The sequence below is a fragment of the Narcine bancroftii genome, chromosome 2, assembly GCF_036971445.1.
Source record: "Narcine bancroftii isolate sNarBan1 chromosome 2, sNarBan1.hap1, whole genome shotgun sequence".
NCBI lineage: Eukaryota > Metazoa > Chordata > Chondrichthyes > Torpediniformes > Narcinidae > Narcine > Narcine bancroftii.
This window is the reverse complement of record NC_091470.1, coordinates 288,549,127-288,566,484: the sequence shown is the minus strand read 5'-3', so window position 1 is coordinate 288,566,484 and position 17,358 is coordinate 288,549,127. Positions and strand designations below refer to the sequence as shown.

At 38.8% G+C, this 17,358-nt stretch overlaps 1 protein-coding gene and 1 long non-coding RNA gene across 3 annotated transcripts in view; one reads left to right on the top strand and one right to left on the bottom strand.

Moving 5' to 3' along the window:
• LOC138755383 (uncharacterized) overlaps positions 1 to 16,123 on the top strand; it is a 55,868-nt gene extending 39,745 nt beyond the window's left edge. The window contains exons 3-4 of the long non-coding RNA XR_011352237.1: positions 1,938 to 2,030; positions 15,732 to 16,123. This is a non-coding gene — a long non-coding RNA (uncharacterized lncRNA). The remainder of the gene's footprint in view (positions 1 to 1,937; positions 2,031 to 15,731) is intronic.
• Positions 13,952 to 17,358, bottom strand: part of lactb2 (lactamase, beta 2) — a 38,303-nt gene continuing 34,896 nt past the window's right edge. For both annotated transcript variants that reach the window (XR_011352236.1, XM_069921253.1), the window contains one exon: positions 13,952 to 14,403. Coding sequence is in view for 1 of the 2 variants with exons in the window: in XM_069921253.1 (XP_069777354.1) it covers positions 14,363 to 14,403 (41 nt within the window). In the remaining variant the exon portion in view is untranslated. The remainder of the gene's footprint in view (positions 14,404 to 17,358) is intronic.

The window sequence follows — 17,358 nt, the reverse complement described above, 5'->3', positions numbered from 1 at the left end:
AGAATTGGAATATAAAATTAATTTATATGCTGATGATGTGTTAATATATTTAACAAACCTTAAAGAATCTTTAATATATTTGCCGAAATGTTTGGAACAGTATGGAAAAATGTCTGGGTATAAAATTAATTGGGATAAGAATGAATTATTACCAGTTTCAAATGAAGATTATTCAGATTGTAAACAGATTACTCAATTTCACTGGTCTGAAAAGATAAAGTATTTCGGAGTAATAGTAAATGTGGAATATCGGCAGTTGTATCAATTGAATTATATACCTTTATTGAAAAAAATTAAGGTAGATTTGAAGAAGTGGAAAGATCTACCTTTAACAATAGAAAGGGTGAATTGTATTAAAATGAATGTGTTTCCTTGTATCTTTTTCAATCTATTCCTTGTTTTATACCAAAGATTTTTTTTAAAAGAACTGAATGCTGCAGTTTGCTTATTTTTATGGAAGAGTAAATTATCTAGAGTTTCATTGCAAAAATTGTCTTGGAAATAAGCTTTAGGAGGCCTTGGGTTATCAAATTTTCAGAATTATTATGAAGCAGCACAATTGAAATTTATTAACCGAATGTCAGATACTGAATAAATTCCAACATGGGCTGAAGTTGAATTGACACAGCTTTCAGAGAATAATGCATATGATCTTATATATAAATGGAGACTAAATTTTGTGCCTGTATTTAAACATTTATTGAAAATTTGGTATAAGAGAGATCATATGATCGGATCTAAGGGTAAAATTACTGGTCAGACCGCTATATGGAGATGGAGATGGAGATGGAGATGGAGATGGAGATGGAGATGGAGATGGAGATGGAGATGGAGATGGAGATGGAGATGGAGATGGAGATGGAGATGGAGATGGAGATGGAGATGGAGATGGAGATGGAGATGGAGATGGAGATGGAGATGGGATTATACCATTTTCAATGGATAGTCGATATTTAAAAGAGTGGGATTTGAAAGGTATTTGAAGGGTGGGAGACTGTTTTGAGAAGGGTGTCTTTCTTTTGCTCATTTGCAAGAAAAATTTTGGATATAATTGAATTCAATATTTACTTATCAAATGTGAGCTTTTTTAGAAGAAGATTTTGGACAGGAACTTAAATTTCCTAATGTGACTAGGTTTTAAAAATTAATTACAGAATCTTTGAAAAAAGGCTTTATATAAAAAAAAATGTATACTTTATTAAAGAAAAGATGGATAAACCTAGTGCCTTTAAAATAAAAAATAAATGGGAGAAGGATTTACAACTTGTTGGAGGAAGATTGGGTAAAGATGTGTGAAGATGCTGTAACTAGATTGATTAATGTGAGATATGGTTTAGTTAATTATAATATTTGACACTAGAAAAGTTGAAAAGATATGGCTTTAGGGATTCAGATTTATGTTTTCAGTGTGGAATACAAAAAAAATACTTTTTTGCATTCCGTTTAGTCATGTGAAAAGATGCAAAATTTTTGGGTGAAAATTAGAGAATTTTTAGAATGTTTGCATAATATTCAGTTATTAATTGATCCTTTTATTTCTATTGGGGCTCATGACAGATTTAAAAGAGATTAAAATTGGATAAATTTCAAATTTCATTTATCTGCTTGGTTCTAGTTGTGGCTAGAAAATGTATAGAGGTAACATGGAAGGATGATGTAGAGATAAGTATTCAAAGATGGCATAATGAATTGAAATCATGTATTTATTTAAAAAAACATAGTTTAAATAATAATTACTTTTTACTAAAATGTGGGAACCATATTTAAAATATATGGGGCTGAGTATATGTAAATTTTTAAAATATATAATAAAGAGGCACTTATCTATTAATGTAAAAGGCTCCGTTATTAGGTAGAGATAGGTTGGGTATTTTTTAGTGGGGTGGTTGGGTGGGGGGAGGGGTAGTATACTAACTTACTAATTTATTACTTTGCAGAATAGCAGCCTTGTGCATATTATATGGGAGATTACCAACCGGATCCACTAAGGCGTCCTCCGCTTCACAATCTGCTCTGGAAGATGTGCGCAAGTAAATCTTATTTTGTCTTCTGTCTTGTCATACTGAAGACAGAGAAACCCACCTCGAGGATCGTGAACCACGCTGGTGCATTATTAATAAAAAGGGGAGAAATCTCCAGTTTGCCCAGTTAAATAATCATTTCAACATTCCTATTTAGATAAACTCCTGTTATCCAGATTCAAGGAACCAGCAGAATAGTTCCAGAAAATGAGTAACAATCTGTCATTTAAGAGAAGGTTGGATGAGGGGGTTGGAGGGTTATTGGCAATGAGCGGGAGGTTTGAGCTAGTGGAGCTGTTCTAGTGAACCAGTGCGGACTTGAAAGGCCAACATGGCCTGTTTCCGCTCCGTAAATGGTAATATGGTAATAAAATTCTGACCTCCCCATCTGCTCTTGTAAGAGGCTCATCCTCATCTCTGTCCATTTTAAACTAGAAGTTGCTGTGAACTCACGGGGTCACCACTTGTAACGACACTTAATTACCCAGTTTACTCACTCGTTTCTTTCAGCACAAAATGGAGTCGACTTTTTTATTCTCTTCAGACACAACACTGCATTCTTCAACACCCCAAACACCACCCAGCCATAGCCCTCTGACCTTCTCATTGACTCACTGCCACATAGGCAATACTGATGCTCTCACTCTCCTCCTGCATGTGAGATCCATCACCCATATGCTGACGCTTAACACATCCATGCATGTGCGTTATTACTCCTGTGTCGCTTTGGTTATGTCATCAGCAGTGCTCCTGACGCAGGTAAGTACGTGACCGCCACAGAAGAAACAAAGGGCTTTAAGCCCTTTTGTATGGAGGATGGAGATGCCTATTCCCACACAGTATACTGCAAAATAAATATACAGTGGACAGAAACAAATTCTGCAACTTTACTTATTCAAGTAAAAATGTCTGCATAATTTATCGAGTGACGAGAAAAAAAAGGCACCAAAACATAACTCAGAAGACAATGCTGCTCTTAGGCACCGTTGATAGATCTGGGCAGGAGACTTCCAGTTTAAAAAATCTGCAGAGAGAACTAAATATGAATTTGCAATGCTCTACTGAAGGGGAAAAAATACTATCAAACTACTAAGGTATGAAATGAAACCAAGGTGAAGGCCAGCTGAGAAAAAGAGCAATGCCATTCCCTCCCACCAGATGGCAGTCCTGGATTTAGTGACAAAATTTAAATTGCCACTTGTTGATGCTTCTTCAAAGAGAGAACGGTTCAGACCAATGCATTAGAGGAGAGAATATAACCAAGCCAGGTCTTCAATGGAAAGTATGTTAGATGATGAGATTGTTAGTTCTCCAGCTGTTTATTCTTTTACTCAAGATTCCAGCATCTGCAGTCACTTGTGTCCACCTAAAATTTTAATAATGTAAGTGATCAGAATAAAAATAATTCACAGCAAATGGGTGAGGCATAGAAACACAACACACAAAAAAAAAATCAAGGAGATAATACTAGGATTGAGTCTCAAAACATAAAAGAATTTTTCTATGGGGTTGAGGCATCTTTAAAGCGGGGTATATTAAATTAGAGGAAAATGTGACTGCTAAACATTTTTTTTTCAGTATTTACAAAATATAAGGATATTGGGGAGATGAATTTTGAATTTGATCTGTTATAATTATTAAAGTATGAAATTGTCAGGTCTTGAGAGAACTGAGGAGAAATGATGACAATTCATCTATTTCAGTGATGTAATGCAGCCATTCTCAACCTTTTTTGGTAATGACCCCCTCAGGGCTCTGTTCAAAGTTTATGGGCCCCCTTATACATGAAGTAGTCAGGCTTAGTTGGTTTCTAATGTACTCTCTCTTGCCAACTACATGAAAATATTAAAAATATTTATGTTACATGTGGTGAAAAGAAAACGAAGCTTTTCCTCCGAATGTAACAACTATGCAAACACATAGAAAATCATTCTTACAGAACAGGTAGGAAAGATTTGGAAATCTGATGTTTCTTTAACATTAGGAAGATGGCAAACAGAAATTCAAAGTTATATTCCATTAGGAAAAAAATACATATAATTTGAGAGGTAAATATTCTAGTTTTTTTTTAACAGATTTGGAGCACATATGCTCAAATATTAGGATTAAATTTATAAATAATTCATTTTATTCCCCCAGTTTCATGAAATTTTCCCTTAATGAACTGAAAGTGCTTTTATGTGAGATCTTTGAGTGCTTGGAAGAGTTATCCAATTCAATATGTATATTCAATATTATTTTAGTATATTAGTGTTTCTTTTTCTGTAGTTTTAGTTTTTTGGGGGTAGGTAGGAGGGGTTTGGAAAAGGGGTGGGAGTGGGAGAGTATTTTAGTTTTTTTCATTTTATTTTTTTTCTTTCTATGTTTAAATTTAACATATATTTAATTTTTCTTTATATAATATCTATCATATGTTTATTATAAATAAAATATTCAAAAGATGGTAGGAAAGAAAATAAAATGAACATACATACTGCATTATTTAAAAAAAATGTAATAAAGATTCTTAAGAGTGCAATGGTTTTTACATAATGAGTCATTAGGGAACCTTAAGCATAAACTTGAGGGTGCAAAAACTTAATAAAAAGAAATGGACTCCAAAATGGATAGGGACACTTGAAGGCCACCTCTTGTTGTGGTATCAAGTCTGTTCCTGGATTTTGGAAACTGCCTTGCTGAATCCACATTCAACTAAGTATGTTGAGGGACAGGCAATGACAATATTTCTAGTGTTTCCCATAGTTTTGGAAATTAATTTTTCAGATCACTCTTAACCCAAAACCCTTTTTAAAATTGATTGAACTTAGGTGCGCAATTGTATCACTCTGAAGATCAATCAACCTCTATTGAATCACTGGGTCAACATCAGTAGGTTGTTTCTCAAATAGATCTAATATCAAATGTGGAATATTGAGGTTTAACAGGTTATTAAATATTTCCTGCAGATCTGTGTGTATTTGCTTTTGATGCGTCAGATAATAAACAGTAATATTGTCTTTTATGCCTTCATATTTGTTTCCAGATTTGTAAATTGTAAAAAATCCTGATGTCTGATGTTGCTCCAATAGACTGAACTTCTTAAGGAAAGAAACAATGGGTTCCTTACTGACAATGAGGTTACTGTGTTTGCCCTGCAAGGTCTTGTTCAATAAATTGAATTTGTCAAAGTGGTCTGCCTGATAAAACATGTCCGCCTTTGCATCAACAAGTTTTTCTCCACGCTCATTTTGAGAAAGGAAACAATAATTTCCCAGAGTGCAACAAAATAATGAAGTCAATTTCCTTTGGTCAGCCACCTCACCTTGGTATACAGCAGCAGTGACTGGAACTACTCATCATTTCCTTCACACAGCTGCCGGAATAGACGGTCTTGAAGGGGATGTGATTTTATAAAGTTTACAGTCTTCAGGAAAATTTAAAGTGAACCATTTAAACATCCTCTGAAGTTTTTAGCCACTAAGTGCTTCCTATGAATGATGCAATGAACAGTAAAGACTGAAGGTATAAAAATTTTTTTGAAGTCAATAGTAAAGTTTCTTTACTAATCTCTCTGAATCCTTGCTCTGTGTCCAATTCAACTTCTATCAGTTCTTCACTTGGTTCTCCCCTGGAGCTGCCAGGTTCAGGATTTAAAAAAAAAAAGTGCCTCCATAGTAAATGTTCTTCAGTTACCAGCAGCTATTGTTGGAGACCTTGAGCAAAAGAGCTCACTATGGAGGACCAGCCTCTGCAAAGTTTCAGGCTCCTTCTTTGAGGTAGGCCTTATTTCTTTCTCCTTTTCTTTTTCCGGCTCCAGCATTGTACAGGTACACAATCCTTTATCCGGACATCTAAAATCCAGAAAGCTCCAAAAATCAGCATTTTTTTTTACTCGTGCTGGTACAGCGGAGGGAGAGACAGCAGCACGACTCGGGTGGGCGAGGGGGGAAGAGAGAGATGGCAGCGCAACTGCGCGATTCAGGTTGCCGGGGTGGGGGGGTGGGGGGTTTGGAGAGAAACAGGAACACACTGTCCGCCAAGGGTTCCAGATAAAGGATTGTGTACCTGTAATAACAAGTTTTTCCTTCTTTGTTGGCATCCTGTTCTTTTCTCCATCCCTTCTGATGGTTTATTTCACTGTCCTTTTAAACTTTTCTTTTGACTCTTTTTTAAATACTTTTTTTGGGGAAAGTGGGATTACATCATCACGTGACATGCCCCCGAGATATAACATTTTTCAGGTGCAATATTTAACCCTCTATTTCATTCAACCATTGAAGCGGCCCCTTCAGTTGTTCAGGCAACTATCTTCTCAAATGGAATTCTTTTCCATTTATGTAATTCTTAACTTCAAAAATAATCATTCCCTTAATTTCTGTTTTAATCCTTCTGGCCAAGCAACATCTCTTCCATCAGCTCTTTTCCATTCCCGAATCTGGCATAAGCAATGTGAAGAATGTAGTTCTCTCGCAGAGTGGATTCATCGAATTGTAAAGAGAATTTCTTGGATTGTAATAACAAATTGTTTTTCTCATCAGTTCTTCTAGAAACAGTGGGATTATTTAAAGAAATTGTTTGAATAGTTTCTCTGGCATTTAAGTTCATGACGTCAGATATTATTAAGGACACTAAAGGCAAAGTAAATGACTTGGTGACATTATGAGCATTTCCAATTTTAGCAATCAATTCACTGATTTTGTGTGATTTTAAAAAAGACCCTTTTCTAATTTTTGTGACATTTCAGTAATCATCTGTTTGAGCATTGGGCTTCTCTCGAAATGATCTCAAAAGGTTTTGAAGCAATTTGAGAGTTTATCTTCTCTTTATGTAAGGTCTCTAAATGTTTCAACTTGCTTGGCCTCAAACTTTTGTTTAAAAATGTATTTAAACAAATCAAACACAGAGGCAGAGAAGAGTTTTGTAGCAATATAATTAAACCATACAAGTATCCACTAAATATTGCTGACTCTTCCTTTTGGCCAAGGGTAAAATTATTTCTGAAAGTAAAAATTAACTATTACAAATCAAAAACATTTACAAAGGTTGGTTCGAATGTCAGCTTAAATTTTATGGAAAATTATGGACAATACATACCTTCTTCAATAAAAGCTATCAGAAGAAGACATACATTCACTCTAAGCAAAATGAGGGTACTTGCAGACACGAGAACTATGGAGTAAAACTTTTTGGCCTGCATGCTTATTTCTTGGAATTGAAAGCAGTAGAACAAAAGGGGAGAACAATGTGGAAGCCAAAGCTCATGTTAATCAAACCCAATTATGTCGAAGCAAGAAACACTCTGAAAACGTTAATTTTCCACATTTATCCAGGTTGTCTCCAGATGCCTCCAACCTTGAAAAAAACCTCACGTTGCTTTTCAATTACTCAGCCTAGCAGCAAAATTTAAAATTTAGAAATACAGCACAGTAACAGGCCCTTCTGGGCCGTGCTGCCCAATTACACTCAATTGACCTACAACCACTGTCCCTTTGAAGGATGGGAGGAACCTGGAGGAAACCCATGCAGACACGGGGAGAGCATACAAACTCCTTACAAACAGCGCCTGATTCGAACCTGATTGCTGATGCTATAAAAGTGTTATGCTATCCACTACACTAACGACACCATACCACTATGCCAATCGTGCTGCCCTTCCAAGAAAAGAAGTCTTCTTTCTCCCCCAAAAATGTTTAATCTGTTCAATTTTGATGTTCCCAATTCACCTTAGGGCCTCTTATTAAAGATTCGAGTCTATGGAGCCCCTTAAATGTGCTGTGGTCGCCTGCAGGGCACACATCGAAATGGGTGATGAAAAGATTGAAAGTAGTTGCTGGCAGAGCTCGAGATCTCCTTTTATTCAATAAATAATTTATACTCGATTAAACAAAATATGCAAATCTAATCAAAAACAGTATCTCCTGCAGCTCCATTCTATTAAAAGATTTTGGCTTGAAATTTTGACTCTCTATTGCCTTCTATGGATGATGATGTTCCTCCAGAATTTTGTGCGGTAAAAGAATTGCAACATTACTAGAGCTGAACAGTAACAATGCCATGGGTGTGAACCAAGGGAGAGTGAGGAGTGAAGACACAATGTTCTCCCGCAGGGTCCTACTGCCTAGTCTGACTGCTGATGGCTCCATATAGGCTTTAAACAGACTGTTAAAGCTGTTTTACTTAAAATCCTGTGGCCTCGAGAGGTTGCAAATTCTGGGGGAAGTCTTTTTCAATTCACTGTAATCCCCTTTTGTGAGTGGCATAATTTTACTTTTGTCCCAATTAATTCTGAACCCAGATCTTCCCATAATCTACGAATGTGGAAAGGGGAAAACACCTTCCCCCCACCTTGTTGAGAATAAACAGAGGAGGTAACCCTGAAGATGGTGACTATGGTGGCAAGGGGCTCTGCAGCAGAAGGATACCCACAGGCAGTGAGCTGTTAGCAACTTGTGGGTGAAGAACCCACATAGGCTGTGGGCTGTTGGTAACTTGAGGTCAACTGGAGACTGGCTCATGAGAACCAGGTATTGGAACTGGGATTCAAGAGGTTGCTGAGGGCAAGGAGGGGTCCTGAAGGGCTCTGGGCACTGAAGGCTTCCTCGTCATATCAGAGGTTTGGTTCTAGGCTCGGGACGCCGATGGTTGGAACTGAACTAGAGTCTTGTGCGGCTGCGGGAGCGCTGGAAGCGAATCTATGGACACTCAGTGACTCTGTGAGGTGTGAGGGGACTTTCTTTTGCTTCTCTCTGACTAAAAGAGGTGTTGGGCAATGCTAATGGTGAATCTTTCACAGACTAAAGGCATTTTAAAAATAATATTACATTTGTTTTATTAAACCATCAATAGTTTGTGATATGATCTTAAAAAGCTGCCTTGAAATGTACAGATTATGCAAATTACTGCAAATAATTGAATAACAGTTTTCAATTATGAATGTGATACCATGTCATAGTTAAACCAAGGAGTGTAGGCCAACATTTCTTATTTCATTATCATTTGATTGTATACAATACGATGAAACAGAATCTCTCCAGACCATAGTGCCTACACAAAACCACACAATACACTCTACAAAAAGATCACGTAAACAATCAAAATAAATATATAACTATTTGGGATGATTTCCTCAGTTACATCAGTCTCACAGCTTGTGGGAAGAAGCTATTCCCCAGCCTGGCAGTCCTGATGTTGATGCTCCTGTGCCATCTCTTTGATGGTGGTGCACAGAAGATACTGTGCGCTGGATGGAAAAGGACTTCTATAATTTCTTGAACCCTGTTTAGACAGTGCTCCCAGTAAATGTTGTCTTTAGGGGAAAGGGATCGATTCCAGTGATCATCTCTGCTTTTTTTAATGATCCTCTGAATGGACTTCTGGTCTGATGTTTTGCATCTACCATACCACATGTGGATGCAGCTAGGGTTAAAGTTATTAAATGCTGAATTCAAAACTTAATCTTACTCTCTACCCAAATTTAATTGTTGGAATACCTTCACATGAAGGAATGTAAGATTTAAGATGTCTCTGTGGCCACTGGAGTCATGATGAAATAACCACTGTTGATAGTAGAGATTCTATCACCAATGTGTATATGTACATATGTACAGATGGTAGTGTAGGATGTCTGTGATTGGCTGAGAGTGTAGCCACACCTACTGGCAGGTCTCAAACGATTGCTCCTAGCCAGACCTGATCATTCTGGACTGGTCGACCTACTTGTGATATGCTCCAGTCTTTTAGTTAATAAAAGCCTTGGTTTGGATCAACAAGTCCTTGGTTGTTTCGACGCGTATTACAACCACACAAGGCATTTTTACAGTGAATCAAATGGATTTTCTCTTCATAACCTGTGCAACATTTTAAAAGACCGAATCACGTGCCTGACATGCACTGATGTCATTATGTACTGACATCACATAGCCAGTTCGATGCCTTCTGGAAGTTGTAGTGCCACCATACACGCGCCCCCCCCCCCCACCCCCCCAGAATGAGCAGAAAGGTTTGTCTGTCTTTTAGGTGGTCGACCTCTACGACGGACGGATTTGTCCACATAAGCTGGTTTAAGCCTATCAATAGTGAAGGACTGTGGCTTCTCTCCAATGTCCAAAATACAGGTCGACCTAGTTTGTCTGAGTATCCTATAAGGTCCTTCGTAGGGCATCTGCAAAGGGTTACCAAGTGTTCCCCTACAGAAAAAGACATATTCATAGTTTTTGAGGTCTTTAAGCACCAAGTAAGAGTGGTATAGAGGTCAATTTTCCTACGGTCTCCCTTAGCCTGGTCAACAGTTCCTTAGGATCATTGTTGGAGGTGGAATGGAAGGGAACGAACTCCACTGGAACCACCAATGGTGCCCCATACATGTGCTCCACGGATGAAGCTTGGAGGTCCTCCTTTGGAGTTGTTCTAATGTCCAGTAATATCCAGGAAGTTCATCAGCCCAGTTTGGGCTATCTAATCGAGCCATCAAGCCCAGTTTGGGCTATCTAATCGAGCCATCAAGCCCAGTTTGGGCTATCTAATCGAGCCATCAAGCCCAGTTTGGGCTATCTAATCGAGCCATCAAGCCCAGTTTGGGCTATCTAATCGAGCCATCAAGCCCAGTTTGGGCTATCTAATCGAGCCATCAAGCCCAGTTTGGGCTATCTAATCGAGCCATCTAGCCCAGTTTGGGCTATCTAATCGGGCCATCAAGCCCAGTTTGGGCTATCTAATCGAGCCATCAAGCCCAGTTTGGGCTATCTAATCGAGCCATCAAGCCCAGTTTGGGCTATCTAATCGAGCCATCAAGCCCAGTTTGGGCTATCTAATCGAGCCATCAAGCCCAGTTTGGGCTATCTAATCGAGCCATCAAGCCCAGTTTGGGCTATCTAATCGAGCCATCTAGCCCAGTTTGGGCTATCTAATCGAGCCATCAAGCCCAATTTGGGCTATCTAATCGAGCCATCAAGCCCAGTTTGGGCTATCTAATCAAGCCATCAAGCCCAGTTTGGGCTATCTAATCGAGCCATCAAGCCAAGCTTGGGCTATCTAATCGAGTCATCAAGCCCAGTTTGGGCTATCTAATCGAGCCATCAAGTCCAGTTTGGGCTATCTAATCGAGCCATCAAGCCCAGTTTGGGCTATCTAATCGAGCCATCAAGCCCAGTTTGGGCTATCTAATCGAGCCATCAAGCCCAGTTTGGGCTATCTAATCGAGCCACCAAGGCTGACTTGAGCTGTCAATGAAATCATTCCATTAGCCTGGGATGATAGGCATTTGTATAATGAATTGTTGCATTGGGCAAGTGAGACAAAGCTATCCACAGCAGGGAAGTAAATTGTGGTCCTCTATCCGAAGTAGCATATTGCCGGTAAACCAAAACGAAACACCCAGAAACTGAGGAACGCCCGAGCACAAGTATCTGCAGTGGCATCCACCATAGGCACTGCCTTAGGCGACTGTGTAAACCTGTCTATTACTGTAAAAAGATAACGGTATCCTCTTGAAACAGGGAGCGGAACAACAATATCCACATGGACATGAGCAAAACGCTGAGTAACTGCCTGGAAGGACTGCAGTGATGACTTCGTATGCCACTAAACTTTTGCTTTCTGGCAGGCAATACAGGACCTCACCATTTGTGCATCCTTTTTTAAAACTGTGCCACGTGAACCTGTCCAAAACGATATGAACAGTCGTTCTAATCGATGGATGCGAGAAACTAGGCACAGAGTTGAATACTCAATGTTTCCAAGATGCCGAAACTATTGGGTGTGGGAGTCCCATTGATATATCACAGAGTACTTTGACATCCTTCAATTGTAGGTTCGTGATTGCAGTCCAATAAGCATTTGTCTCATGGTCATGTTCTTGGGCCATGGCCAAAGCTGTGCAGTCAATACCTTGATCTACAGATGAAATTCTGAGTGGAGCAGAACGGGAAAGTGCATCAGCTACTACATTGTCTTTTCTGGTGATATGTCGTATTTTTGTGGAGAATTCTGAAATGAATGATAATTGCTGTTGTGCCGACCAGGAATCTGCGACCTTGGAAAATGCAAATGTTCTCTGACCTCCAAAAAAAATAACAGAAGTATCAAATAGACCAGTAAATGGCCAAAAGCTCCTTATCAAAAGAACTGTATTTCTTCTTCATGTAGATGGCAGCTGAAGAATGCTGTTTCCATTGCCCGTTGACATATCGATGAAGTGCACCTCCTACGTCCATACTGAAAATGTCTGTAGAAAAGCAGTGGCTGCATTTAAAACTGGGTAGCTACACATAGTGGCATAAGTATGCAAATCTTTCATATTCAAGGTGGCATTGTTTCCCTCTTCAGTCCAATGATAGTTTTGATGTTTCCCGACACTAAATTAAAAGAGGCTTCATGATACGAACCTGCTCCTGGAAGAAACTGATAGTAAAAATTTACCATTCCGAAGAATTTCTGTAGACTTTTAACAGTAGCAGGACTTGTGTATTTGGTAATGGCCTCAACTTTGGATTGCAGTTCTCTAAACTCCAGTTAGACCATGCTGGAGTATTGCATTCAGTTCTGGTCTCCTCATTAAAGGAAGGATGTTGATAGTTTGGAGACTCAATGGGATTGTAGGTTAATTGAATGTAACTGGGCAGCACGGGCTCATGGGCTGAAATGGACTGTTACCGTTCTGTACATCTAAATTTAAAAGTTACCAGGATGTTGCCTGGATTGGAGAACATGTCTGATGAAATTTGGTTGACAGAGTTGAGACTTTTTTCTTTGGAGCAACAAAGAATGAGCGGTGATTTAATAGAGGTACATTATGAGGGGTATAGATTGGGTGGACAGCCAGCTCCTTTTTCCCAGGACAACAATAGCAAATACTAGAGGGCATCTGTTTAAGGTGAGTGGAAGAAACTTCAGGGGAGAAGTCAGAGGTACATTGTTATATTTTAATAAAATCACACAGAGAGTGGTGAGTACCTGGAATGCATTGCTGGGAGTGGTGGTGGAGGCTGCGACAATAGGGACATTCAAAAAACTCTTACGTAGGCATATGAATGCAAGAAATAAAGAGGGTTATGTTTGTAAGGTAGAAAAGGATAGATTGTTGCAGAGGAGGTTTACACAGGTTGGAACAACACCACGTGCTGAAGTGCCTGAACTGTGCTATAATGTTCCATGCTCAAGTCTGCACTTATTTTTGGTGCTACTGATAGCATTTACCTCTGATTTTGGTCATTACCACTGACCGACATTGTCAACAAAATTTAGGTTAAAGTGGTTGAATGCAAATTCAAAATATATGTAGCTACATCTTACAAGGCCTACATCTGACCTCACTAACCAAAAATTCTGTTTTGTAATCTGTGCAATTCATACCCTATGAAATTGGATTGTACATTACTTGCTTCATCTGTATGTCGAGTTAAAACTGGAGATCAGATTTTAATTCCCCAGTTGTTTCAAATTATATTTTTCTTCTGTTTCCTTATTAATTTTTCTCTGTTCTTTTTATGTTTTCTCTGTTCCAAAAATAATTTATTATTTGGTCTCCGTTTTTAAGATTTATATATATTTCCTTATGTAGGTCCCCTCCCCCACTGTACACACCTCACAGTCATACTCGTGCTCTAATGTTATGTCCCTTCACATGTTCTTTCTCTGCAACTCAAAGATAGCTTTCTCCAAGAAGCAACCAAGATATCTTTAGGATTGTGCCCCCTTATAGGGCATGATGGGTTAGATAAAAGTACTTTATCCTGATCTTTCCTAATCTTCCAACAAGCATTGTGCAATTTTTTTTAAAATAAAGCCTTCTGTAGACGTAATACATTATATATGAATCTTCAGCTAAGCCAGTAATTATACCATTAAAAAAGTACATTCAGTATCAAAATTAATTGTTTTTTGAGTTCTACATTTCAGTAAGTCAGTATTGTTTACTTACTTACTCCAGATATTAAGAGAAATGCAATACCAGATTTTATATCATGGACAGATTTATTGTGGCACTAACAGATTGAGTGTTTGAGACACAATACACAACCTTTTCAGTAAATCAATGCTCAATGAATAATCTCTTGTTAATCAACAGGGACCTAGAAAATTATAACAAAGCACACTAGATTATTACAGTTTCATTATAAATCATCAAGGTACAATTACCAGGATGAAGTTTTACTGAAAATTTGAAGTAATAACTCAAACAGTTTACACGATTTTTCTAGATTAATGACCAAAATTACAGGACATGGTTAGCAGAATCCCTGTGGATATTCCACCCCAGTGTATTTATCTTCACTTTTTTCATACTGATCAGGTGAATTAAAAAAAAATCAATTTTTAAAAACAAACAAATAAAGAGGGTTCCATTTTAAAAGGATAGCCATGCATCACAAGTTGCTTTTCCATTTCTGAGTTGCATTATCATGGCCTGCAAGACACAATTGTATGAATTTTGATCAATGTCAAAAAATACGGGACTGACATTTAAAAAGTTCAAAATATGTATTCTTCAAAGATAGAATAAAATTACTTCCCCATTCACTTCATGGAGATTGGTTTGGTAGACTGAGTGCCAATTTCAAAACTATGATTCAACATAATTTTTATCTGCCGATTTTCCTTGTTCTCGGTAAATGATCAAAGCATTGTGTCATTGGTGTAGTCACTTTTCATTGTCTAAATGCCCATTTTTCATGAGTAAATAACATGTTGATTTAGTTGTGGAGGTGATTTGAGTTTTCACATGAGAACTGTTGACTCAGCCTTTCAGCAGAGCATTAGAAATGGCCCATACATTATTTGTTCCCTTTCTTATAGCAACACAAAGATAATCTGTAATACAGCACTGTCATTTTTGTGCAGATTACTCAATTAGTGCACAGCAATGAAGGCCATGTTAGCCTATAAAGTTTTCCTCATGTTTCAATTGAAGTCTTGGGGGGGGGGGGGGGGGGGAGAGAGGTAGCTGCTGTGGTGTAGGGGATAGGGACCACAATCGGTTGGAGTGAGTTTGTTGCTCTGGGGGGGAGGGGGGAGAGGAGAGGGGTCACTGCCGTGAGGAGGAGAGAGGGGTCGCTGCCGCGAATGGGGAAGAGAGTGGGGGGGGGGTCCGCGAAATGCCGCTGCTGTGAACGCCATTCCAGTTTGCAGTGACAGTTCAACGTTCACAGCTGCGGGATCTTGTTGAGGGGGCCTGCACGATTGAAAGGCTGGGTGTTGATTGACGGGGGCAACTGACAGGGGGGCGCGACTGACGGCGGGGGTACTGATGGGGTGGGGACTGACGGGAGGGTGGGGACGAAGGGAATGGGAATAATGAGAACTGGCATTGAATCAATTAATCTAATGGTCTTTCCTCTACCATAAAAAAATAAGATGACAACAATACATTCTCTTTTCTATGGAAGCTAAATAAAATTTAAAAAAAACTGTCTATGACCTGACCGGGTAGGCAAAGCATGTTGCACGAGTATGAATTATTCCCAACAGTTTCAGTTCCATCCTATTCTCCGCTAAAATGAATAGATTGCTTACGTTCCTGATTCATGACGCTTCCGTTATCTTTGACTTAACTTCAAATTGTTACTTTTCTCAGTACAGGGATTATATTTCGGTCAACCCCTTAAAACTTTGTATTGAACCAAATTGCTTAATTGATGAAGCAAGTTATCATAACGCTCATTACTGGTGGCGTCATGTCTGCTTTCTCTCATGGGATCTAAAGTAATTTGAACATTTTTGCTTTCTTTTTCATAGACTAAACTGGGCCCAATAACAAGAGAAACATTCTGGAGAACACAATGGCTCCATGTCAAATTAGGAAGAAAGATGAGATTACAGAGTATGTAGCCTGTAAGGGCTAGTTGCTGATGCTCCAAGGCATTCTGCTTTTCAGGCTGCTATTGAAGAGGTGCAGGAGTCTGCAGATGCTGCAATCTGGGATTCAGTGGGTCAAGCAGCATCAATGATTGGGTTGAAACACCTTATCAACACTTCATGATGAAAGATTCCAGCCCGAAACATTGACCATTCTGTTTCTCTCACTAATGCTATTTGACCTGCTAAGTTCCCACAGGTGATTGTAGATCCTACATTACATTACCTGTTGCTCACCACAGCACAAATCATTTGAGTGTTTCACAATAAAAGTCTGAAATGTTGAGTAATGCCTTTTATCTTCTTGTGCTCTTTCCAGCTGTGTCAAAAGCATCACATCCAAGCTTGGCCTCCTGCCTAATATTACACAAGTCTGGCATCACCAGGCCAGCCACTGATTGATTAAGCAACATTTGAAATTAGAACGAATAAGCGATTGTAAAGAATATGTGATGAAAGATGAAGACAGTATACAGATGTTACACGTGTACCAGAAGGGTATGCGGACAGGTCTTGCTTATAAAAAGTTGTAAAAACAAAATGGAAATTCGGTCACTCTGTCAGAGTGCTGCATATAGCACAGTATATCTTCCAAATTCATGCTGGCATGATCCAATTTTGAAGAGAATCCTTTGCTACCTACATTCAGAGCCAAGGGATGTCAAAAGATGGAACTATTTCCCAGAATTCCACTATTGTTATTGATATAGTTGGGTGTGGTTACCAGCAGATTAAGGGCCATGTAGTACTATTGTCCAGTACTGGTGACTTAGCAGGAATATCATGTTACAACACAGAACAGAATAACACAGGAAAAGGCACTTTGGCTGACTTGTCTGTGTTGAACATGATGCCCAAATCCAATTAAACATTATATTCCTCCATTCGCTTTAATATTAATTTGTGGGGCGACACAGTTAGCGTAGTGGTTAGTGCAACAACTTTACAGACCAGCAATAGGACATGGGCTTGAATCCCACGCTGTCTGTAAGGAGTTTGTACGTTCTCCCTGTGTCTACGTGGGTTTTTTTGGGGGGCCCCGGTTTCCTCCCACCGTTTTGAAATGTACTGGGGGTGCAGGCTAATTGGTTGAAAATTGGGCGGTACGGTCTCATGGGCCGAAACGGCCTGTTACTGCACTGTTTGTCTAAATTTTAAAAAATTAAAAAGCCTCAAAAATGCTATTATTATATCTGCTTCCTCCACTACTACTCCTTGCAGCCCATTCCAGGCAATCATCAAAATTTATGAAAAAAAGTGTCCCACACATCTCAAGTAATTGCACACAGTATTTCAGGTGCAGTCAATCCAAGGTTTTCAATAGCTGCAACCTAACTTAACTTATTTCTGTACTCAATACCTCATGCAATGAAGGCAAGAATATATGGTTTCTTTATCACCCTATCTGCATGCGTGGCCACTTTCAAGATTTTTTTAAAAAAACTTTATTTATTTGTTCAAAAAACAAATAATATATGACATACAGCAATTAAACATGAACATTTAT